The 25013-nt window shown below is 37.8% G+C and overlaps 2 protein-coding genes across 10 annotated transcripts in view; both read left to right on the forward strand.

Moving 5' to 3' along the window:
• The window catches only part of KNL1 (kinetochore scaffold 1), a 113257-nt gene extending 104907 nt beyond the window's left edge, over positions 1-8350 (forward strand). For all 6 annotated transcript variants that reach the window (XM_007480052.3, XM_007480055.3, XM_016427801.2 and 3 more), the window contains 2 exons: positions 2017-2139; positions 3058-8350. In XM_007480052.3, coding sequence (XP_007480114.2) covers positions 2017-2139; positions 3058-3172 — 238 coding nt within the window. In that variant the 3' untranslated portion in view covers positions 3173-8350. The remainder of the gene's footprint in view (positions 1-2016; positions 2140-3057) is intronic.
• A 13152-nt stretch (positions 8351-21502) lies between these two features.
• RAD51 (RAD51 recombinase) overlaps positions 21503-25013 on the forward strand; it is a 43046-nt gene continuing 39535 nt past the window's right edge. Inside the window, exon 1 of one of the 4 annotated variants that reach the window (XM_007480059.3) lies at positions 21503-21639. The gene's annotated coding sequence lies outside the window, so the exon portion shown is untranslated. Of the gene's footprint in view, positions 21640-21729; positions 21869-21889; positions 22074-25013 lie in introns of those variants that run through there. The other 3 variants (XM_007480057.3, XM_007480058.3, XM_001370793.4) reach the window with 3 other exon arrangements.

A 25013-nucleotide genomic window follows, 5' to 3' on the forward strand; every position in this document is an offset into this window, starting at 1 on the left:
GGTGAGGACCAGGTTAGGGGGATAACATTCCAGGCAGAGGGAACAGCCTCTGGAAATGCACAGAATGGGAGAAGGCATGTTGTAGGAGAAACAGCAAAGATAGGAGCTTTGGATTACTAGGAGCATGGGATATGCTTGCACTATATCTCTGCCCAGCATAGTACATTAGCTCTCAGGTTGTATGCATACTATATCATAGTGAACAAAAAAATTATGAAAGTGCCATAAAATCTTTTTTTTTTACCTTCTTAGTTATTTGTTTTGTTCATAGCTCACTTGACAATTACTCAGTAATTTCTTGAAAATAGTTTTCTCCAAAAATGTTATCTCCTTCCAAACTAGATGAAGTCATACTTTTGGAGTGGCTTTAAAATGTTTTTCCTGTTGTTTAAGGAATTGTCACAATTGTAACCCTGTTGCAGATGTTCTGCCTTCTGTTCTTTCAAGTTCCTTCAGAGAAGAGAACACTGTGCTTCTACTAGTTCATTTTAGTAAGGAAATGGAGAGAAGTATAGGCAAATGCTTCTTTGTCCTGTCTGTCTCAATAGGCAATTTGGGGCATAGGCCCTGCTCATTGCATCCATTACTTCTCCCTTTCACTGCTCCCTTGTTCTCTCTCCTCTTTTCCTTTTCTGCTTTGCCATGCACTTTTTCTTCCCCCTTTCCCCTTCTCCCTGTGGATTTTTAAGCCTATCAGATACCACTGGCAGATACCGCTTAGTCCTATTATGGCCCTCTGGGTAAAGAGTGTGCTAATTAGGGCATAGGTAGAGGGAATGAATGAAGCCACCATGGGTTTGAGTGGGAGTTCCAAGTATATGACTCTGCCTTTCAGAATATCACCTTTCTTTGGGAGGATACAAGACATGCACAGAGAAGTAAATATAAATATGTTTAAAGTTGGGGGAATCAAAAAAGAACTGACATAGCAATTATCACCTGAGATATGCCTTAAAGAAGGATTTTAAGAGGCTGACCAAGCTGAAGAGGGACTGTATTCCAGACAAGAGATTGTGGAAAGGTATAGAGGTGGGAGATGTAATCTTATATACAATAGCAGCTAAGGCAGTTTGACTAGAACAGAATATGTATAAAAGATGAGTAATATGAAAGTTATAGTGGACATCTGGGTAAGGACCCAGATTGTGGAGGGCTTTTAAATACCAGACTGAAGATTTTGTTTTATCCTAGAGAGAGGCAAAAGGGAACCACTGATGATTTCTGGGTTAGAGAATGATATGATTAGATCTGTGTTTTAGGAAGATCTTTTATGTGATTGTGTGATTGAAGTGAGGAATTATTTCTGGATCTTGGGTCTCACATTTGTCAAATAAAAATGAATACTTATTGTACCAGCATAGCTTACTAGAATGGTACAAAGACAAATACTAACTACATGATGACAAATGAATACAAGAAGTTAGGGGGCAAAAAGACAACATAAAAATTTAAGGCACTACTATAAATATGGTATTACAAGTTCATGACTAATTTTTTCTCTTGTCACATCTCAAAGTTAAGAGAGAATTCAGATGTATTATAGTCCAAAATTCCCTGAACAGGAATTCCTTTTGTAATATCCTCTCCTGGAAAGCCTCTAGGAAAGAGATCTCACCATTTCATTCACTTATGGAAAGCTCTAATTGTTAATAACTGTAATTTCCTTTTTTAAGCCAAATTCTGCCTCTTTTAAACTTTCACTATTTTTACTAGTTCTACCTTCTAAATTGAAGCAAAAAATATAATTCTATTTTCTACATGACAATGTTTCATTTACTTGACAGTGATAATATCCCTACTAAATCTTGTCCTCTTGTAATTTCACTTTTCCTTATTAGGTTGAGATACGAGCCTTATACAGAGATAATCTATAAACACTCATTATTGAGATAAAAAATTACTCATAAAAATTTGTAATCATTGTAAAAACAAAGAATATTAATAATTTCTGAGATGTTTAAGATTAGACCAAAATGACTAATTTAATGGGATTTATGTGGGTCTTGTCTTTTACAGAGTACAGCTCTTATTCTCCAGTTCTGCTGCTTTTGCAAAGTTTGAATTGACACTTTCTCTTTCGGCCCATTATCCATCTGTCCCAGTATCTTTCACCATTCAGAACCTCATTGGGAACACTGCGTGAGTAAAACAAAAGAGGGAAATATGATAGGGCTCTGCTGCTAAATTCCCAACATTTCACTTGGAAAACCCTGAAACTGATCTATGGAGGCAGTATAGAAGTGAAATGAGATGGGAACTTGTCTTGGCACATTGCCTCATGGTAAACAGCTTCTTTGCCCACTTCTTCATTTCAAAGTTTTGAATCTTTTAAGACCTGATATTATCTTCCCTGCAGTTACATATGATACTGCCCCCAATACCCCCTTTTTTACTGAGGAACTGTTGGGCTCTTTTTAACTCCAGTACTTAGAGTTGCATATTTATATTTTTTTGTCTTTAAATCATTTGCTAGGTAAAAGCATATTTTTATATTTCCCACCTACCCCAGATTCTGCTTTCTTCTATCCCTTCCACTCTTTTGGACACCCTATTCTGGTGTCCTCCTTCAAACCAAGTTAGATTAACTCGGGTAAGCAGAATTTGAAGCTTTCTAATGCCTTTGGTGGGAAATCTGGTGTGGAATTAAAAGAATCCTATATATCCATGTAGTCAGATTCCTATAAAATCTAAAACTAGTATTAATGGCTCTAAAACGAGTGCCTGTTGGCACTCTGTAGATTTGAGAAATATATAGTTATTGTATTACCCCAACCTCTTAAACCGTTTGATGGAGCCACACTTAAAAAGAGCCAACCTTGACTCTGATATGGAGTGAGTCTTATTAATCCTTTAGGCTTGGTCCTAATAAGCTAAGAGGTGACAGACCCCAAAACATATACATGGCAGAAAATGTCACTAATTCTTCTGGTGGTTAGACACTTTGCTTTTACCCAATTAGCTACCCATTTGTGATTTCTAGTGCTCTGTAAAAAAATTAATTCCTTCATTGAGAATGTGAGTTTGCAGAAAAACTGATTCTCTTTTTTTATTTCCTAGCCAAGATAAAATTGCTGCCATTTTGTCTAAAGTGCCGCTGGATAACAACTACCTGAAGACAGCAGTCAAGTATATTTACCAAGATCTGCTCCAAGGCCCTCATATTCATCCCTAGAACCATGTACAACTCTAATGAACAAATTTTTTCCATTGTTTGCTTTTCAACCTTGACTCTCTTTGGTATTAGAAGCAAACTTAAAAGAGCTCTTATTAGTCATACTATTTTTATATTTAAATGACTGTAGTCAGGGATCGTATGTTCACCTCTCTTTCTTAGAAAGAATAGAATGGTATACTTTGCTTTATGCTAAGTCAGTGGATATGTAAGAAAAAAATATCTTAAACTGTAGTGGAATTCTGAGCTTTGATGAACAATCTATTGGACATGAGAAAGGAAATGATTACTGAGAATATTTTTTTCTGCCATCTCCAGATATTCTGGCTTCTGCTTCATAGATTTTTTCTAGTATGTAAAAATTACATTTCCCAACATAGAGACAATGCTAAAAATTTCCAAGCTCATTTCTCTCCATTTCAGAAATATTATTTCCAGAAAGGAAAATAATGAACCCACAGTTATTAAAATGGGTCAATCTTTTCCAGAGGGACTAGCTTCCTCTAATTGTTATTGTATAGTGTCTGCTGGTGGTATCAATTGTCTTGTCTATTTAAGTGCATTCCAGTGAAAGTTCATTTTCGTCTAGGATTGTGTAAATATTAATTTGTGATATTTAAATATGTAGTAATAAGTTGGTGCTCTTCTTTTAGTCTGGGCTGTTGGCCTTTTCCCATTTTACTGGAGATTGCTTTACAAGATCTTTTTGTTAAATCACTTTTGCTCTTCATTTGACTCCATATCACATCCATAACCTCTACTAAATTCTGGAACAGGTGGTGATAATGAACAAATATCCCAGCTCTAGGCCAAAGATCTGATCTTCCATTACAGAATAAATGGAATTGGATGGTGATGTACATAAATTTAGACCCCAAACTGAATAACTCCTTTCCTATCCATACCTTTAATGAAATACTAATTGCATCCTATTAAATTATTTCTCTCATTGTGAGGAAAATACTAACATTACATTTTGTTTTTACTAATATCCCTCAGAATTGGGTTCTTACTTTTAATTTTATATATTCCACATGTAATCTTCTTTTAATTAGTTTTTTTGTCATAAGACAAAGACTAATTTGAAAGGCCCTGTGGTTTTCTCTCAACAGAAATCAGAATTCATCTTTTATAATTTTATACAAAGACACAAAGCTCATTTGACATAAATATCGCCATCCGAATTCACTTTCTCTATGGGTTTCTTTGAAAACTGCTCTAACATCATCCACAATGTTATCTTGCTGTATGTTATGACCACCTGTTCCATGAGTCTCAAATATAGCTCCTATATGGGGGCAAGGGGGAGGTAAAATTTCTAGAGTCCTAAGTATTAGGGTTCTGTCTTTTGTATGATGGTAATCTTTTATGAACAGTTCTAGAGAGAGAATAAATTGTGTTATATATAGTAATAGCCTCAGCTTTCCTAAACTAATTTTTTGGGTTTCATTATATTTATAAAACTTGAAAATTTTCTGCATTTATATTTGTTGAAAGCTTTGGCTGTTTGTTTTTACATAATTATTTGGTATGTTTTCCTTCAATGATTGGAATAATTTTGTATCATTTAGACTGGTTGAAAGTATTCAGTAGTAAATAAATAATGTCTCTACATAATGGGACTTCTGAGAAGTCCTTTGGAATTAAATTAAAGAAAGCAAAGGGCCAGGTAGGAACACCTAGCTAGGGACTAAGCCAAGTTTAGCAGGAGTCACGTGGAATCAAAGCCATTTCAAGACACTAAAACTTTTCTTGTAATTCAAGGAACATGTTATTTTTCTGAGCTGAGATTAGGATTTGAGAAGGAAAAGTCTCAGCAGCAAACTCATTCCCACTTTTTTTTAACAAAAACTGTATGCTCCCTTTTAGATAGGTTCTTTTTGCTAGTTTACTGCCAATCTCATATTTATTCCTTAAGAGTCACAAGTCAATAGGTATTTAATGGCCATAAATATAAGGGGTCTCTCCCTCAAAGAGTTAATACCACAGTTGAGGAAACAATGTGTATACATTCAGTTCTGGTTTCAGTGGGTGCCTAGTGGGTGAGGGCACATTAAATATTATTTTAAAATATTTATTATTAAATATTAATATTTAAAATATTACATTTAGCTCTTTGTTATTAAATATTAATATTTAAAGTATTAGTTGATTAAGTACTAGTTTATATGGTAAAGATAATACAATAGGAATTCAAAGATGGAAGATATTAATATATACTGAAGAAACTGGAAAGTATTTTATGTACATAGGAGCTAGAACTTAAAAGGAAGTACAAGATTTTAATTGGTTGAGAACATTTTGAAAGGAGAGAGTGGATGACAGGTTGAATAAAGGCATGAAGATAAGAATAATAAGCATTCTAAGATCATTATGATGATGACGAAATTATTATTAGCACAAAAATAATTCTAGTCCCAGAAAATAGAACTTAAATTATCTAGATGGGTTCCGTTTTTTGTCCCTAGTAACCAGCATTCCAACTTAATTTGAATTAGAGCCAAAAGGGCTTTAGTTAATGGCAAGGTACCACAAGTACCTAGGAGGAGACCTTTAGTTGCTAGTGTGATACTATATGCACTGATCCATCCTTCCTCTGTAAATATCTTTTCTTGAATCTAGCCCCTAATTTGATTTTCTTAAATAAAATTGGCCCTTACAATCTAGCATTAAATGTACAGTCACAGAATCTCAAAGTTGGAAAAGACCTTATAGAAATGGTTCAGAATTGACAAGCAAAACCTAGGAATAAATACAATAGCCCTTTGAGAAACTTAAAATCACAAGTTCCAGGAAGTAGGGATCCCTCTTCAATAGGAACTGGCAAGAAAACTGGAAAACATCTTGACAAAAAAATGTGCCAGCATCTTATGTCCATATACCACAATAAATCCAAGTGGGTATTCTTTAGGTTGTGTCACTTAATATCAAGAGAATTACAGTGAGGGGTAGAATTGATAAGTTTTGGTATAAAAATTAGGGGAAAAAAACTTCTAAGTGGGGGCAGCTGGGTAGCTCAGTAGATTGAGAGGTCCTAGGCTCAAATCTGGCCTCAGCCACTTCCTAGCTGTGTGACCCTGGACAAGTCACTTGACCCCCTTTGCCTAGCCCTTACCACTTTTCTGACTTGGAGCCAATACACAGTATTGACTCTAAGACAGAAGGTAAGGTTTAAAAAAAAATTTTCTAAGTGCATAAAATTAAAAGGGTTTTACATGAACAAAGTCAACATATTTAGAATGATATAGCATGGGAAAAATCTTTGCACTAAACATCTGATAAAAGAAATATCGGTAACCATGTGGAAAAATACTTCAAATTACTGGTGTGAACATAAAAACAAATTGAAAGTTTCACCTCATACCCATCAAATTAGCAAAGCTGATAAAAGAGGTCTATTCTAAAAGGACTTTAGCTACATGAATACTCTGTTGGTAGAACTATGATTCACTACAACTGTTCCCAGAAAACTATTTTTTAAAAAGCTACTGACTAGTCTATATCCCTTGACTCATTCCCTGTACTGGGCATAAACCCCAAAGAAGTAAAAAACTTGGGGTAGCTAGGTGGCTCAGTGAATAGAGCACTGGGCCTGGAGATGGGAGGTCCTGTGTTCAAATATATCTCAGATACTTCCTAGATGTGTGCCCCTGGGCAAATCACACTCTAATTACCAGGCCTTTACCCCTCTTCTGTCTTGGAACCAATACTCAGTATTGACTCTTAAGACAGAAGGTAAGAGTTTAAAAAAAAAAAGTCAAAGACTTAAGGTACCTACATATACCAAAACATAACAGTGCTTTTTTGGTAGCAAAAAAATTGGAAACCAAAATATGTGTTCATTGTTCAGGAGATGGTTGGATTGTAATATGTGAATATGATGGAATATTATTATACTATAAGAAAAAAATTGGGGATTCAGAACATGGGAAAAACACATATGAAGTAATATGATGAAATAAGAACCAAGAGAAACTTTGAAATAATTATAATCGTGTGTGTTTATTTAAACAAAAAGGCAAACAAATCAAAATAAATACAATGACCAAATCTGAGCCTAAAGATCAGATGACTATAAATGAATACAGTATGTAGTAGGTGCAGATGTAGTCGCTGTATGGTCAATTATCCTTGACTTTGTTACATGGAATAGCAATGGGTCTGGGAAAATAGTTATGCTGGAAAAAAGTCCTAGAGGTTCAGATTTAGCAAAATTTTAGGTATAGTTAATGTGGATTTGTTTTACTTGACTAATTTGTTACGGTAGGGAGTTTCTATTGGGAGGAAAGACATGGAGGTTGGTAGTGGTAATGATAACCCCCCACTTAAACACCCACAAAAAAGCAGAAGGCAGTCCAGAGGAATCAGCAGGGAAATGTTGGAGTTCATGTTAAATTGAATATATTTGCAAAAAGAGAAGTTGTGTGAGATAAATATTCACTATCATAGCCCTCTTTTTTATATAGGAAACATGTTATTTGTCAGGTTCATGATAACAAAAAAAAAATTTAGGTGAATACCAGTAAAAATGTAAAAGAAAAGGCAGCAAGAGGTAATGTAATACAATCCATACCTGAACAGGAATCACCATTAGCATCATCCAGTCTAGCTAGGAGGCAAATAATTACTATACTTTCCTTTCCTTTAAAATTTTATTTATTTTAACCTTAAACACTGAAATAATTTTCTTTTCCTGCATAGCAGAATACAGATGATTCTCTGGAACAAAACTTCCATATTTTATATTTACTTTTTTAAAATTATACATACCTTCAAAACTGCCCCACTCATATTACTTTTGGAATTTCTGCTCAATTTTTAAACTGTTTTCAGTGGTCTTTTGTATGTATGTTATTATAGCTTCCCTTGCCCCATTTTTTATAACAAGTATAGTAAAACAAAAGGAATCTCCATATTTTGGCCATGTCCAAAAATGTACAGCTCTGTGCCTTGTGTCCATCCCCTCTCTATCAGGAACTGGGTAACAAACTTCATCGCAGGACTTCTGCAAACTCGGTTGGTCATGGCATTGATCAAAGACTTTCAAAGTTGTTTTTCTTCACAATGTTGTTGCTTTTGTGCTCTGGTTCTGTCACTTCACTCTGTGTAAATTCTCTAAAATCCATCTTTGTAATTTCTTGCTATGCAATAAAGTTCCATTACATTCACATGCCACAATGTGTTCAGCTACTCCCCAGCTGTCCAAGAGGCAACCCTCTTAAATTTTAGTTCTTTACTTCTCTTACCATTCCTCTTTCTCCACTAAAGGAGCCTGATCACTGCCATTATCCCCTCTCTTTTATTGTTCTTTTTTTTTTTAACCCTCAACCTTCCCTCTGTAACTGTGAAAATGTGGTTTGCCAAGACTGTGAATTGCCAAAACTAAAGGTTTCGGCCAAACTGTACAGATAATTTTTAGTGTCTTGATTTAAAATCTAAAATTAAGTGGTCGCCATGGGAAAATTCCCAAATATGAAAATACCCACGTCAGATGGGTTTTTATGGAGATTTTAATTAATATAAATGAAGGAATTAAGGGAAGGAGAGAGAGAAAGAGAAAATAGTAGAAAGGGCCTAGGCCTGAGCCTAAGGGAGAGTGAGTCAGTCTTTATCACTCACCACAAGATCGTCTCAAGCAAGTTCCAGTCCTCCACTGAACTCCTGAACTCCTCCACTGAGTTCAATCCTTCTCCTTTTAAAGAAATTTTCTCTCATGTCACCTCCCCTAAATTTTCACATCTACCAATCACATTATATGCTTTTTTTCTAGGACTGCACATTCTTAGTTCTCACCTTCTCTGGTTAGATTAAAACTTCACACCTCTTTTGTTAAGCTTGCCTTTTGTAAGTTGCTTGACCTTTTAGTGATTAATTTAACCTTTATAGGTACTGAGCATCTTTTTTTTGTATTAGATCTAAAAATAGACCTAGATTAAGGTTCTAGCTTTACTATAAGGTATGAGTTGGGGACTTTAATTGTTTAATCAGGAGTTTACTACTTTATCTTCCTCTAAGGCACTGTCTGAGTAGGGTGGAGTAATTTTAAAAGTTCTCAGTACATTCCTGATCAAGTACCTCCATTGTTACGATGGGGGAATAGCTTAACCAAATCTTCTAAGGTATAGTCTGTGCAGTTTTAAAATTCACACCTCTTAGGCAGAAGAGTGGTAAGCAGTAGACCAGGCGTCCCCAAACTTTTTACACAGGGGGCCAGTTCACTGTTCCTTAGACCATTGGAGGGCTTGACTATAAAAAAACAAACAAACACCTATGAACAAATCTGTATACCACTGTCTGGGATAGCAGAGGCTGTAGTGCTGGCTGTGTTGGGCCTGTCACACCTTGCACAGGCCCATCACCAGCACCACTATTCTCGGCAGCAGTATACACAGTGTGGAATCCCCTCCCCCAGATCAATGCTCACCAGGCTGATGTCTTGCGGCACCTTTTTCTCATTTAGTTACTCTCAGAACAAGGTGCCATGGAAAGGATTATGTTACCGAAGTAGCACTGTATATGAGTGATGCCTCACTTTGCAGCACCACCACATACAGTGCTCCTCTCACTGACCAACAATGAAAGAGGTGCCCCTTCTGGAAGTGGGGTAGGGGCTGAATAAATGGCCTCAGGGGGCTGCATGTGGCCCATGGGTCTTAGTTTGGGGACCCCTGTGCTAGGCAATGAGGGTTATGTTACTTGCCCAGCATCACACAATTAGGAAATGTCTGAGACCAGATTTGAACCTGAAACCTTCCATTTCTAGCCCTGGCTCTCAATCCCCTGAGCTACCCAGTTGCTTCCCCCCCCCCTCTTTTTTTTTCTTTTTAATGTAGCATTTTATTTTTTTTCTGGGTTATACATTATTATCATGCAAAAAATTTCCATGTTATTCATTTTTGTAAGTGAATAATCTTATAAAACGAAAACTTCAATAAATCATATTTCCATCTGCATTCTGACTCCACCAGTTCTTTCTCTGGAGGTGGAGAGTATTCTTTTTCATTAGTCCCTCAGAATTGCCCTGGATCGTTGTATTGCTGTTAGTAGCAAAGTCTATCACATTTGATCATTCCACAATATTGTAGTTACTGTGTTTAATGTTTTCCGGGTTCTGCTTATTTCACTCAGCATCAGTTCAGGTAGGACTTTCCAGCTCTTTCTGAAATCATCCTGTTCAGCATTTTTTATAGCACAATAGGATTCCATCTCCATCATCTACCACAATTTGTTCAGCCATTCCCAATTAGGGACATCCCTTTAGTTTATAATTCTTTGCCACCACGAAAGAAGCAGCCATAAGTATTTTTGTGCAAATAGGTCCTTTCCCTTTTTTAAAAAATCTCTTTGGGATACAGACCTAGTAATGGTATTACTGGATCAAAAAGTATGCATTATTTTATAGCCCTTTGGGCATAATTCCAAATTGCCCTCCAGAATGATTGGATCAGTTTATAGCTCCACCAGCAATGCATTAGTGTCTCAAATTTTCGACATCTCCTTTATTGTCATATTGGCCAATCTGATAAGTGTGAAGTGGTACCTCACAGTTGTTTTAATCTGCATTTCATTAAGAGGGATATTTTTTCCTATATATAGCTTTGATTTCATCAGAAAACTGCCTACTCATATTCTTTGACTTTTTATCAATTGGGGAAATGACCTGGATTCTTATAAATTTGACTTCATTCTTTATATATTTGAGAAATGAGACCTTTATCAGAGATATTTGTTAAAAATTTTTTTTCTATTCTCTTAATTCAATCTTCCCTACCCCAACTTTCCTCCCATTACGTTTAACATTTCTATACCAAATTCAATGCATGCCCCGGCTTCCAATGTCCATTGCAGATAAAAGGTTCATCTGATACTTCCCCAACCCCTTCATATTTGTATGTTCTCATATACCCCTATTATGAAAAACAGTAAGTTCTGCCCATTTATAATTCTTTTATGAGTTAGCATGTTATTTTTTCCTTCCCTTCTCTTTCCCCTTTTCAGGCTCTCAGGATAGAACCAATTCATTCCCCAAAACTGTTTTCTTATTTAACTTTCTCCGTACCTTTGGAAGACATTGAAGTTCTGAAGGAGTACTTAATTCTTCTCTCCCTTTTTTAAATGTTAACATTATATCATCAGCTCCTTCCAATTGTTTATAAACTTACTTTTTTCAGATTCTTTCTCTTGATTTGCATTTGCATTTCAAAGTTTCTGCTCAGCTTTTGTCTTTTCATTAGAAATGTTTCAAAGTCTTCTATTCCATTAAAGGTCTTTTTTTCTCCTTTGTAAAATTTTATTCAGCTTTGCAAGGTGATTCTTGGTTATAAGTCTATATCCTCTGCCTTTTGGAATATTGCATTCCAATATTTCTTCTTGTAAAAGCTGCTGGTGTCAATTGACCCTGACTGTGAACCCTTGATATTTAAACTGATTTTTTCTAATATTTACTCTAGGCTTGGGCTATGACATTCCTGAGACTTTTCCTTTTGGGATACCTATCAGGAGATAAGTGGTTCTAAAAGGTCTGGGGAATTTTTATTTATGATTTCTTGAAAATCCATGTTTGTTTTTTAATCATGGTTTTCAAGAATCCAGTGCCTATGGGTTTTTTTTTTTTTTATTCTTACCTTCTGTCTTAGAATCAATACTACAAAATAGCAAGGGCTAGGGCTGTTAAAGTGAATTGCCTGGGGTCACACATCTAGGAAGTAGCTAAGGTCAAATTTGAACCTAGGTCTTAAGGATGTCAGGCCCACACTCTATCAGCTGGGCCACTTAGCTTCACTCTCAATGATAATTTTTTTTCTTTTTCTTTTTTTAAACCCTTACCTTCCATCTTAGAATTAATGCTATGTACTGGTTCCACGGCAGAAGAGCAGTAAAGGCTAGGCAATGGGGGTTAAGTGACTTGCCCAGGATCACACAGCCAGGAAATATCTAAGGCCTGATTCGAACCTAGGATCTCCCTTCTCTAGGCTTGGCTCTCAATCCATTGAGCTAATCAGCTGCCCCCACCCTCAGTGATTCTTAAATGATCCCACCATAGCCTGTTTTCTATAGCGAGTTTTGTTTTTTAAAATATAAAATATCTGACATGTTCTATTTTTCAGTCTTTTTATTTCGTTCAGATTTCTTGCTATCTCATGGAGTCATTGATTTCTGTTTGATCTATTCTAGTTTTCATGAATTCTATTTCTTGGGTTAGGTTTACAATCACTTTTAAAACTTTATACACCAATTAAGATTTGGTCTCTTCTAAACTACTTATTCTCCCATTTCTTTCCTCAAAACTTTTCTTTTTTAAAAATTTAGGTATTCATGTGATTCTTATGGAAAATCCCTCTCTCTCTTTTAGTCACTTGTAATTGAGCAACTAGGTGGCTCAGTGCATTGAGTGCCAGGCCTGGAATCAGGAAGACTCATCTTTCTGAGTTTAAATCTGGCCTAAGGCATTTACTAGCAATGGAACCTTAATAGAGTCACTTAACCCTGGTTTGCCTCAATTCCTCATCTGTAAAATGAGCTGGAGAAAGAAATGGCAAACCATCCCAATACCTTTGCCAAGAAAAAACCCCATGTGGGATCATGAAGAGTCAGATAAAACTGAAACAATTCTCTTAAGGACTGAAAAACAATTCTTACAATTGTTGCATAGTTGCTCTCACTTTAGAGATCTCCAGATTTGGAATAAATTTTCTTTATTATCAGTTGGTGTTTTCTTTGACTTAATTCATCTCTCCAGCTTTAGTTCCTAACAGGGGCTTTGTACAAAGGCCAGACTCCACATCCTGTTCGATTTTTGGTTGGAGTGATTGGCCCTGCTTGGTCTTGCCTGAGTCCCTTGGGTTCCTATGCTTACTTCCACTTCCTGGGATTACAATCCTTTGGATCTCTGAGGTTTAGATTGCTATCTTCAGAGCCCTGTCTGGCATCTCAAATAATGGTCCTCTGAGCCCCTGAGCCTGGAGGCTTCCATTATTAGAGCTGTGGTTCTACCCTGCTTGCTGACCACTGCTGCTCCCCAGGGCAATTTATCCATCCTTGGCTTTCTGACCCCTCTGGGCCTTTATATATATATATATATATCCATCCTGTCTATAGTTGCAAGTCAACAAACATTTACTGCCTACTCTGTGCATGTGCTAAGAACCAGAGTTACAAACACAAGCAGAAGAAAGGCCTTGCCCTTTAGAAGCTTACATTCTAATGGGGAAGACTACACATACAGTGGAACTTAAAAGTAGGGGATGGGAAAGTGGGAGAGGTACCTGCCAGGGACATGGTATCAAAAATCCAGAAAACCTGGGGAGGAATGGTGGAAGAGTGTGGCTGGCCTAGGCCCTTCCTCACAATGGAGTTCTGGGAGGAACTTGCCCCTGGAAGAAGGGGTCTACAGAGAGCTCTTTCAGGGAAAGAAAGCCACAGGGGTGAAAGGAACTCCCAAAGTTAAAAGGCAACTGAGGTATGATAGCAAAGTCTGGAAGCTCAGAAACTGAGGTAAATGAGAAATGAGAGATTTTCCTGGGCTGCTAATGGCTTTGCTGACAGACCTCTTTTCTACTGTCCTCTTACTTGTGACTGGTCTTTTATGCAGTTCTGGGCAGAAGTAGTTACTTTGATTTTTCATTTGATTTCTTGATCTGTAGTCTATCTGGTGCAAACTTCAAGGTTTTGCTGGGATGTATGAGAGCAGAGCAGTCTGCCTGCCATTCAGGGAGCCATCTTTATGCTTTTCTATGCCTTGCTTTCAAGACTTTTCAAATGCTCCAGGATTGATCTCTTATCTTCTCAGCTCTGGCAGGTTTTTTATAATGGCTAGAAAAGTGATTCACCCTACCTAAAAGAGGGCCTTTAGGGGTCCTGACTTTCTATTCACCCCATCACACCATCCCCCTGCAAAATAACCTTTCAGGTAAAAGAAAGGATGAGTTCCATATCCCAGGGGGCTTAGCCTTGCAGGTCTTGGAAGACTTTAAAAGCACTTAGACCCAGTCTCAGGGGAACATTCTAGCTGTTGCTGGCAGTTCTGATTTATCCTCCACCCTAAACATGAAACCCATTCTCTCACAATACCTGATTGTTTTCTTTCTTTTCCTACAACTTTACAAGGATTTGTACATTCCACTTGTGGAGGAAAAAGATAAATATCCAAAAATGAGTAATTTGCAGGGAAAGAGCTTCAGAAATGAATGCAAATTTCCTCCTCTACTGTATTTCTAGCCCCACCACTCAACCGCAACTGCTTTCTTCAGTTACCAACGAGACCCCTTCATTATGGAATCTAATATTTTCTCAGTTCTAATCCTTCTCAACCTATATGCTGCTTTCACCATTACTGACTACCCTCTCCTGCTGTATTCTTTCTCCTCTTTGGTTTTTCATGACACCACCATGTTCTCCTACCTTCCTTACTACTCTATCTTTGGTCTCCTTTGCTGGAACATCACTTGTATCATGCCTCCAATTAAATTGTGAGCTCTTCCTGTTTCTGTCTGGTTGGTTGGCTTTTGCTTTTCTTTGTATCTTTGGCACTTGGAAGAATGTGTGGCACACTGTAGGTGCTTAATAAATGTGTATTGACTAACTGACAGGCTGACCAGATTCTCCCTTTCCATTCTCCCTCTTTTGGAAACCTCAATTTTCATGAGTTTAATTATTATCCTTGTGCAGATGACTTGTCACTAGTCTACATATTCAGTACCAATTTCTCTCCTAAGCAAGCTCATCAATTGCATATTGGACATTTGAACTGGACATCGTATGCTCAATATGTACAAATAAGAATTTATTTTCCACCCAAAACTCATCCCACTCAGTATTTCCCCATTTCTGTCGAAGGGGCCATCATTCTTCCAGTTATCTAAGTTTGCAATCTCTAAGTTATCCCCCCATGTGGCCAGTCACTTGCCATTTCTTCCTCATATCTCTCACTCCTGTTCTTGACTGCTACGTGCACAAATTTAAACACCACCTTGGTCAGAACTTGATGTCTCTTGCTTAGACTAATGTAATAACCTCCTAATTACTGTCCCTACTTAAGTCTTTTCCCTCTCTAATCTACCTTGCATCCAGCTGGCTAAAATGATTTTCTTGAAGCACTGATCTGATTGAGCCACTCCCTTACTCAATAAATGCACAAGCATTTAATAAATGATTACTATATATGCCCAGCACTGTACTAAATGATAAGAGAGAATACAAATATAAATGAAAAGAAAGTACCTGCCCTCAAGGAGTTTACATTCTAATGGGAGAGAACACAAAAAGAAACTGAAAATTGGGGTCAGGTGGGGATGGGATGTCAGGGAAAGAGGGGGAATGTTGACTTCCGTATATTGTTTTCTAGGCTCCTCATCACATCCATTCATATCATTCTTTCCACACTTCTCTACATTTATCATGTTTGATGTTTCTTATGTAACAGTAATATTCCATTATGTTTGTGTATCACAAATTGTTTAGCTATTCTCTAGGTGATGGACACTAACTTGGTTTCTAGATCTTTGCTATCATAAAAAGTAACTACTGTAAATATTTTAGTGTACATGGGAACTTTATTTTGCCAACATCCTCTTTGGGAAATATTGGCAGCAAAGGACTCTCTGGGATAAAGAATAGGGACATTTCACTCATTTCACTCACAAGTCTAAATTGCTTTCCAGAATTGTTGCACCAACACTCCTCTGAGATTGATTATTCCCTTCTGTTATTTTGTTAATTGGCTGAGTGGGAAGTTAGCCTCAGAATTGTTTTAATTTTCATTACTATTATTATTAGTGGTTTGGAGCATTCTTTCCTATAGTTGTTAATATATGTATGTATGGTTATAATATGTAATTTTGGGGGGAATTGTTCATATCCTTTGATCATTTCTCTATTGGAAAATGCCATTTTGTTTTATATATTTCTGCCATCCAAATATCTTGGATATAAAGCTCTTATGAGATATATAACAGTAATTGCTAGCATTTATATAGTGCATTAAGGCTTGCAAAGAGCTTTACAAGTATTTTATCCTCATCATAGCTCTGGGAGGTAAGTGATACTATTATACCCATTTTACAGATGAGGAAACTGAGACAAAGTAAGTGGTTTCCCTATTTACAAAGCTAGTGTATGAGGCTAGATTTTATATTTAGAATATTTTTCCATGGTTACATGATTCATGATTTCTTCCTATCCCTTCCCTCTCTGCTCCTGAAGCTGACAAGCAATTACACTAGGTTATCCACAGTCATTGTTCAAAACCTATTTCCATGTTATTCATATTTGTAGTAGAATGATCTTTTAATGCCAAAACCCTAATTATGTTCCCATTGAACCATGTGATTGATCATGTTTTTCTTCTGCATTTCTGCACCCACAGTTCTTTCTCACAAGTTCTTCTGGATTATCCTGGATCATTGCATTGCTACTAGTAGAAAAGTGTATTACATTCAATTGTGCCACAGTGTATCCGTCTCTGTGTACAGTGTTCTCCTGGTTCTGCTCCTTTCACTCTGCATTAATTCCTGGAGGTCTTTCCAGTTCACATAGAAATTCTATGAGACTAGATTTGAACTCAGGTCTTCCTAATTCCAGGTTCACTGCTCTTATCTACTGTACCATCTAATAAGTGATAGGTTTTTTTTCCAAGTGACTTTTCTTATCCTATATATGTTAATACAATGTAATTGCCTCAGTGCTTTGTTTCCACCTCTATTTATTTATATACTCTCTCATCTTCTCCAGCAGACCCCTCAATTATATTCTCTCTCTAATCTTCAGTCTCTTCATTAGCTCCTTTCCTGCTGTCTTCTTCACATGGGGTGTTCAGGGAAGACTAGCATCTCAAGTGTAAGAGCTCAGAAGAGCAAGAAGTCAAGGTCATCATCCACTGCACTCCAAGCCATCGTCAGGCATTCTGACTTTTGTTTTGCCACTGACCTGTGATGACTCTAGAAAAGAAAGTGAAGCTGATGTGTAAAAATTAAAAAATTCGTATATTATATTTTAAGAGATTAATGATCATTAGAAATAAAGGAATAAAAGGGATACAAAATTAAAAAAAAAAAACAAAAAACCATGTGCCCATGGCTAATCAGCCTGTTCAAAACCCCTGTACTTACTACCATCATGCTCGAGACAGAAAGCCAAAGAGGCTGGGACTCTCCACCCCACTGCCTAATATCCCCTGTCTACAGGAAGTCAGTGGGCTCCTGGGAAATGTAGTTTTTAGGGTAACATTTTCAGTTATACAGATGACTTTGTGTACTCTGCCTCACTTAAATGTAATTAATGCTCAAGTCAAAAGACACCACCACTGATGTAATTTTAGACTTCTGAGTGTAAAAAACAACACAACATGTGTCCAGGTCCCCCAGAAGGCTGAAAACCAAAAAGACCCTCAAAACTAAAACCATTCTATTCCCTCAAACTTATCCTAAATATCTCCTCCCTTTCACAGCCAAAATCCTAGGAAAATACATCTAAACTTATTGGCCTCCCTCATTTCTCACCACTTCCTCTTGGCTCACTCACTTTTCAAATCCTTGTAGTTATGGTATCTGACTTCATTGTACAATGGAAATTATTCTTCTCAAATAGTCATTCAAGTATTTACTAAGCACCATAAATTATGTACCAGGTACTGTACCAGGTGCTAAAGACACAATGACAAAAATAAAATAATTCTGATGCTTAAGAACCCAACATTCTATTGGAAAAATAAAATAAAATATATACAAAATAATTACCATGTTGGGATTAGGACTAGCAAATGACAGGATCAACAGAGGCTTTCTGTTACATGATTCATATTCTTTCCCTCCCACCCTCCCATAGCCAATTAACAATTCAACTGAGTTTTACATGTATCATTGATCAAGACCCATTTTCCTATTATATTTGCAATGGAGTGATCATTTAGAGTCTACATAATCATAACCCTGTTGAATCATGTGATCAAGGAAATGTTTTTCTTCTGTTTCTCTACTCCCACAGTTCTTCCTTTGGATGTGGATAGTGTTCTTTCTCATTAGTCCCTCAGAATTGTCCTGGATCATTGCATTGCTGCTAGTAGAGAAGTCCATTATATTCAATTGTACCACAATGTATCAGTTTCTGTGTACAATGTTCTGGTTCTGCTCCTCTCACTCTGCATCAATTCCTGGAGGTCTTTCCAGTTCACATAGAAATCCTCCAGTTCATTATTCCTTTTAGCACAATAGTATTCCATCACTAACATATAACACAATTTGTTCAGCCATTCCCCAGTTGAAGGGCATCCCCTCATTTTCCAATTTTTTGCCACTACAAAGAGCGTGGCTATGTACAGGTATTTTTCCTTATTATCTCTTTGGGGTACAAACCCAGCAGTGGTATGGCTGGATCAGAGGTCAGGCAGTCATTTAAAGCCCTTTGGGTTTTAATTACAAATTGCCTTCCAGAATGGTTGAATCAGTTCACAACTCCACCAGCAATGCATTAGTGTCCTAATTTTGCTACATCCTCTCCAACATTTATTACTTTGCTTTCATATTAGCCAATCTGCTAGGTGTGAGGTGATACCTCAGAGTTGTTTTGATTTGCATTTCTCTATAAGAGATTTAAAATACCTTTTCATGTGCTTATTAATAGCCTTGATTTCTTTATCTGAAAACTGCCTATTAATGTCCCTTGCCCATTAATCAATTGGGGAATGGCTTGATTTATTTTTTTTTACAATTGATTTAGTTCCTTATATATTTGAGAAATTAGACCTTTGTCAGAGGTTTTTGTTATATTTTTTCCCAATTTGTTGTTTCCTTTTTAATTTGGATGCATTGGTTTTGTTTGTACAAAACCTTTTTAATTTGATGTAATCAAAATTATTCATTTTACATTTTGTGATATTCTCTATTTCTTGCTTGGTCTTAAATTATTTTATTTCCCACAGATCTGACAGGTATATTATCCTATGTTCACCTAATTTACTTATAGTTTCCTTCTTTATATTTAAGCTGTTTGCCCATTCTAGATTTATCTTGGTATAGGTTGTGAGATGTTGATCTAGACCTACTCTCTCCCATACTGTTTTACAATTTTCCCAGCAGTTTTTGTCAAACAGTGGGTTATTGTCCCAAAAGCTGGGATTTTTGGATTTATCATATACTATCTTGTATAGCTTGCTTTTTAAAAAAAAGTATATCATAACTGACATGTTACTTTCAGAGCTGTCCTATTTTTCTGTGTTTCCTTCTGAACTTCTTTCTGTTTTTTGCACTTTACAATTTTTATTTTTAGTTGGAGGGAATATGGGAAAATGGGGACACTGAGCAATACAACTTCTAGATCTGTATTCCATAGATTTTTTAAAAGGTTGAGGGAGGAAGGATCCATTTGTACAAAAATATTTATAGCAGTTCTTTTTGTGTCAGCAAAGAATTGGAAATTGAGGGGATGGCCATCAATTGGGAAATGGCTGAACAAGTTGTGGTATATGATTGTAATGGAATACTGTTGTACTAAAAGGAATAATGAACTGAGCAAGAGGATTTCAGAAAAATCTTGAAAAACTTAAATGAATTGCTGCAGTGAAGTTTCAATTGAATGCAAGTTCAATGCCAGACTAAAGGAGTTTGAAAGGTGAGGTGAGAAAATGGAAGCAATACATATCAACAACTTTTTCCAAAATGAAATCTTGAGGGGAGATAGGAACAAATGATGGTTTTCTGAGAATGAAAAAAAAAAATGGGGACATGCTTATAAACAGTAGGGAGAAGCCCATGACAAAAAGACTGAAAATTAAGGAGGGGATAATGAAATGGACAAGCTTCCCTTCAAGACAGGAAAGCATAAGATCCAAAGTTATTAGTTATCAAGATTAATCTCTAAAAAGATCAAACCATCAAACTAAGGCTTTTTCTCAGTCCTCATCTTCCTTGACCTTCCAAAAAGTAATATTTTCTCCTTCAGAAATCTTGCTCTACTCTTGAGTTTTCATCATCTATCTCTCCTGATTCTTCACCTGCCTCTTTGGCCATTCCTCTCAATCTCTTTTGCTGAGACATCAATCAACCAACAAGCATTTAATAAGTGCCTAATACATTCCAAGTACTGGAGATACAAAAACAAATGTAAAATAGTTCCCACCCCTGAGGAGCTCACAATCTAGCTGAGAAAGACATACCTAGACATACTTTGGATATATACAATACATAAGATTTGGAGCTGTGAACTGATGAAACCATTCTGGAGAGCAATTTGGAACCATACTCAAAGGGCCATCCAACTTTGTATACCCTTTGACCCAGTAACACTATTTCTAGTTCCCTATCCCAAAGACAGTATCTATTGGAAGATTACAACACATAAAAAGAAGCTGAAGGTGGGGAGAGAGTTAATGGAAGAAAAGAATGCCTGTGAGGAACTGTTGAAAACCTGCAGCTGGCTGGGAAAAGATGGGTGCCCTGCTTAAATGGAAGTAGCTCTCTATTGTTCACCCCACCAAATCTAATTGGAGAGAGGGAGGGGTCCTAAGGCCAGGGGCAAGTCCCTTAACCCCACTGCCTAGCCTTCACAACTCTTCTGCCTTGGAACCAATACACAATATTGACTCTAAAACCAAAGGTAATGGTTTTTTAAAAAAAGAGGCCAGTCTGTATTTTGTCTTAAAAATGGCAGTCACTAGTTTTTTGAACTAGGAAGTCAGAACAGATCCATTTTTTAGGGTTATCACTTTGGCATGCATGTGGAGAATGGATTTAAGTGAACAAGACAGGAGGACCAAATAGGAGACTACTGCAGTAGTTCAGATGAGAAGGGACAAAGACCTGAATTGTGTCTGTGTGAGTGTAGGGAAGGGAACAGAGGATAGATAAAGAAGAAAGGTGAAGATTTGGCAGTTGACAATTGAATACGTGAGATGAGAATAGAGAATCCAAGGTAGCTCCCGTCACGTTGACCTGGACCTCTCGGTGGCATCTCAAACTCCACACATTTCTAATAGACCAGTTGCCTTTCCCCAAAGCTGGCTCCTCTTCTGACACGCCCTGACGTTCACCTAGGCTTACAACTTTAGTACTATCGAGTCCTCCATCTACAACTCCCCCACTTCTCCGCCCCGATTTGGAGGAACTTGCCAGGCCTATACCTAGGCCTGCCATTGTTGGAAACCAGGGGACAACTACCGCCCAAACTACTGTATCAACAACTCCAGCACCTGTGGGGCCAAAACCTTTCAATAGTTAGCTTGCAGCGATGCATGCTGGGAGTTGTAGTTCTAGGCGGGACCCACTGCATGCTAGGAGATATAATCCTAGGCCGCATCAACTACTTGGTTGCTGGGAGTTGTAGTCTTCAGTGCTGAGAGGGGGCACGCGGAAGAGAGTAGCGTTCCACCTCACCATACCTCTGGTCCGTCCCGCCCTGCCTTTTGCTCCAAGTCTTTGTGGCGGCGGTGTGCAGGCAGTAGACAATTGAAGTTTAGTTTCTCTGCGGACTCCCAAGAGGTCAGTCTTTGGGCATTGTTGTGGGGCGGGAGCGGCAGGGCACGCACGGCACGGAAGGGGCGGGGTCGCGCGAAGCGTGCGTGACCCTGGCGTAACCTCGGAGCCCTGGGTTTAGCGGGATTTCCGAACGTTACCGCGGTTGGGTAGGTAAGCGGGCGAGCGCGCGCCTTGGGCGGCACCGGACGAGACCGGACGGGACCAGAACCGAACCTCGCGAACAGAGGCCGAGGTGAGTGAGTGAGGCACCACTTCCTAGGGCCCCCTGCCCGAGAGCAGGCGGTATTGTTCTGGGGACGCTTCCACCCCTACCCTCCCTCCGAGCTCCCCTTTGTACGCGGGACGGGGCAGGATTCCCGGCTTTGGTAGTCGGCACCGAGGCCTGGCGCTGGAGGCATCCTACTGGAAAGCTGTAAGAGACCTTAGAAGTCTTTTAGGCCAGTTCCCTCTCTCGATAGTCGAGGAAGCTGAGGCCCAGGATCGTAGTGAGCAGGACAATGATATCAGCCTGCAGCTTCCTAAAGTAAAGGAAATTTTTTTCGCTGCCCTCGAACTGGATATTAAACATCTGCCGGCTTCGAGCAATTTTATAGGACTCCTTGTTCCCAAGTTTCTTTCATCCAGACTGCCCAGGGCTGATGGTGTCTGTTTCCAACTGTCGTTGACATCTTAATTTAAACATTTTTTCCCCATGGACAAAAATCGGCCTTTAAAAAAAATCCTTATCTTCTGTCTTAGAATCGATACCAGTTCCAATGCAGACGTGCTGTAAGGGCAAAGTTGTTGGAGTTAAACGATGTGCCCAGTATCACACAGATATAGGAAGTGAAGCTAGATTTGAACCTAGGATCTCCCATCTCTAGGCCTGGCTTTCTATCCACTGAGCCACCTAGCAGCCCCTAAAAACCCACCTCCTCAGCTATTTGTTCTTCCTCCCAGGTCCCACGGAAGGGAGCCTTGTAATGAGTCTGCATAATGTGATATATTTTACCCCATTTTACCTTTTTTTAAATTTCTCTCAGTATTACTCTTTTCACCCCTAGTTTCTTCTAGCTACTATGATAATGATAAATTTTTTTTAGAGTTACAGATATCTTCCCATATCGGAATATACGTCATTTGACCTTATTGACACCCTTAAATTTTTTTCTCTTATTTACCTTTTTGTTCTTCTCTTGAATTTTGTATTTGGGCATCAAATTTTCTGTTAAAGTCTGATCTTTTCTTCAGGAATGCTTGGAAATCTTCTATTTTAGTAAATGACCATACTTTCCCCTGAAAGAATATAGTCAGTTTTGTTGGGTAGTTGATTCTTGTAGACCCAGTAACCTGCTGTAGGGGAGTGTAATAAAAAGACAACTTGGGGAAGGGTAAAAGTTTTTGATGAAGATCCAAGAGAGTTTAGATAATATTAAATAGTAATGGGCGTAGTTGGCACAGTTATTTAAAAGCATCTAACATATTGTTCACATACAGAGAAAGCAAGTGGTAAAAATAATCCAGGGTTAAATGCCAATAGGCAAAAAGGACCAATAGGGCAAGGGCCTCAAGAGGATAGTATTGTCAACTGTAGTGTCGCAACAGAGGTACTGAACTGGGAGGGGTGTTGATGGGGAGAAATGGAGGGACTTGAACTCCATGTAAGTAAGGATGGAGAAAATATGGTTAAAGAAATGTAGCAGGGAGAAAGTGAGTCCAGAAAGGAGAAGTGATTGTGAGCAGAAGAATTTCAGAGTTCAAGGTCATGGAGATAGTATAATTATAGATAATGATAGCCACTATGTTCCTCAGAGTATTAGGAACAAAAGTAAAATAATTAAATTACTTGTCTTAAACAATGAACTTGACAACTTTTTACATAATTAAAAAATTAATATGCAGCATATGCTTTTGCTGCAATCATTTGTTTTGGCATTGTATTCACAAGTTTTTGGCATATTCTTTATTGTGAAATCATACTTTTTTCTCATTAGAGATTACTGATTGTACTTCCATTTCTGCCTCTTCCAGAACCTCTTAGGACATACAAGGGAGTTTAGGATTAAATTTCACCTTTATTAATTACTGTTATATGTAAGACACCAACCACCCAGCAGCTTCTGGGAATACAAAGGCAAAAACTGAAACAGTACCTGTTGTTAAGAAGGTTACATTCTGGTGGGGGATAGGAAGATAGAACACAGATCAACAAATACAAAATATATATTAAGTAATACAAAGTAATTTCAGGATGAAAAGAGGATTAATAGAGCAGAGGGGAAGAAACAGGAAAAGGTTCATAACTAGTGCTTTGCAACTTGAAGGTGCTATGTAAACTTTTGTATTACTAAATGCCAAGCAGATGATTTTATAGTTGATCTTATCAATGATGGAGAGCCCCTAGAGTTTATTGAGTAAATGAATGACATGGTCAGTTCTATGCTTTAGGAAAATCAGTTTGGCATCTGTGAGGTGGGAAAAGTCTGGGAGACCAATGATGAGGCCATTGCAGTAATTATAGGATCATATATTTAAAGCGGATAGAGACTTAATGGCTCTCAAGTGCTGATGAGAGGTGACAGGGGCCTGAATTAGAGTTCTCACTGTGGGAGTAAAAAGGGTATAGAGGTGAGGCATATTGTGGAAGCAGAAATGACATTTATCATCTTGTTGAATATGCTGGGTAAGGGAGACGAAGAATTGATGGCACTGAGGTTGTAAATCTGGATAACTGGGAAAGTGCTGGTGCCCTTGACAGTAATATAGAAATTTAGAAATAGGTACAGGTTTAGGAGGAAACAATGCATTCTGTTGGGTTTGAGATGTCAAAGATGGTCAAGATGCCCAGTAGGCAGTTGGTAATATGGACCTGGAGCTCAAGAGGGATATTTGTGTTGGATATATGTAGATGGGGAGGCAGCTGGGTGACTAGTGAATAGAGTACTGGGCCTAGAGTCAGGAAGATCTGAATTCAAAGCTTAACAGTTTTGTTGACCCTGGGCCAATGACTTAACTTCTGTTTGTTTTAATATACTGGAGAAGGAAATGGCAAGAAAAAGGCCCCTTAGACAGTACTGGCATGATATAATCCATGAACAGTCAACGTCTTACTCCGAGTACAAAAATATGTATATCTGGAAGTAATTTGCATCGAGATGTTACTTGAGCCCATGGAGGTTGATGAGGTCACCAAGTGAGAAGTCTAGAAATAAAAAAGAAAAAAAGGGTTAGGAACAGAGCCCTGGGAGACTCCGACATTTAATGCTGATCTGGATGATGATCTAACAAAAGAAATTAAGAAGGCAATCAGAATGGCAGGAGGAGAACCAGGAAAGCAATATCAAGAAAACCCAAAGAATATCCATCAGAAGAGAATGGTAAGAAGGGTCAGATACCTC

Source organism: Monodelphis domestica, chromosome 1 (assembly GCF_027887165.1).
Source record: "Monodelphis domestica isolate mMonDom1 chromosome 1, mMonDom1.pri, whole genome shotgun sequence".
NCBI classification, from domain to species: domain Eukaryota; kingdom Metazoa; phylum Chordata; class Mammalia; order Didelphimorphia; family Didelphidae; genus Monodelphis; species Monodelphis domestica.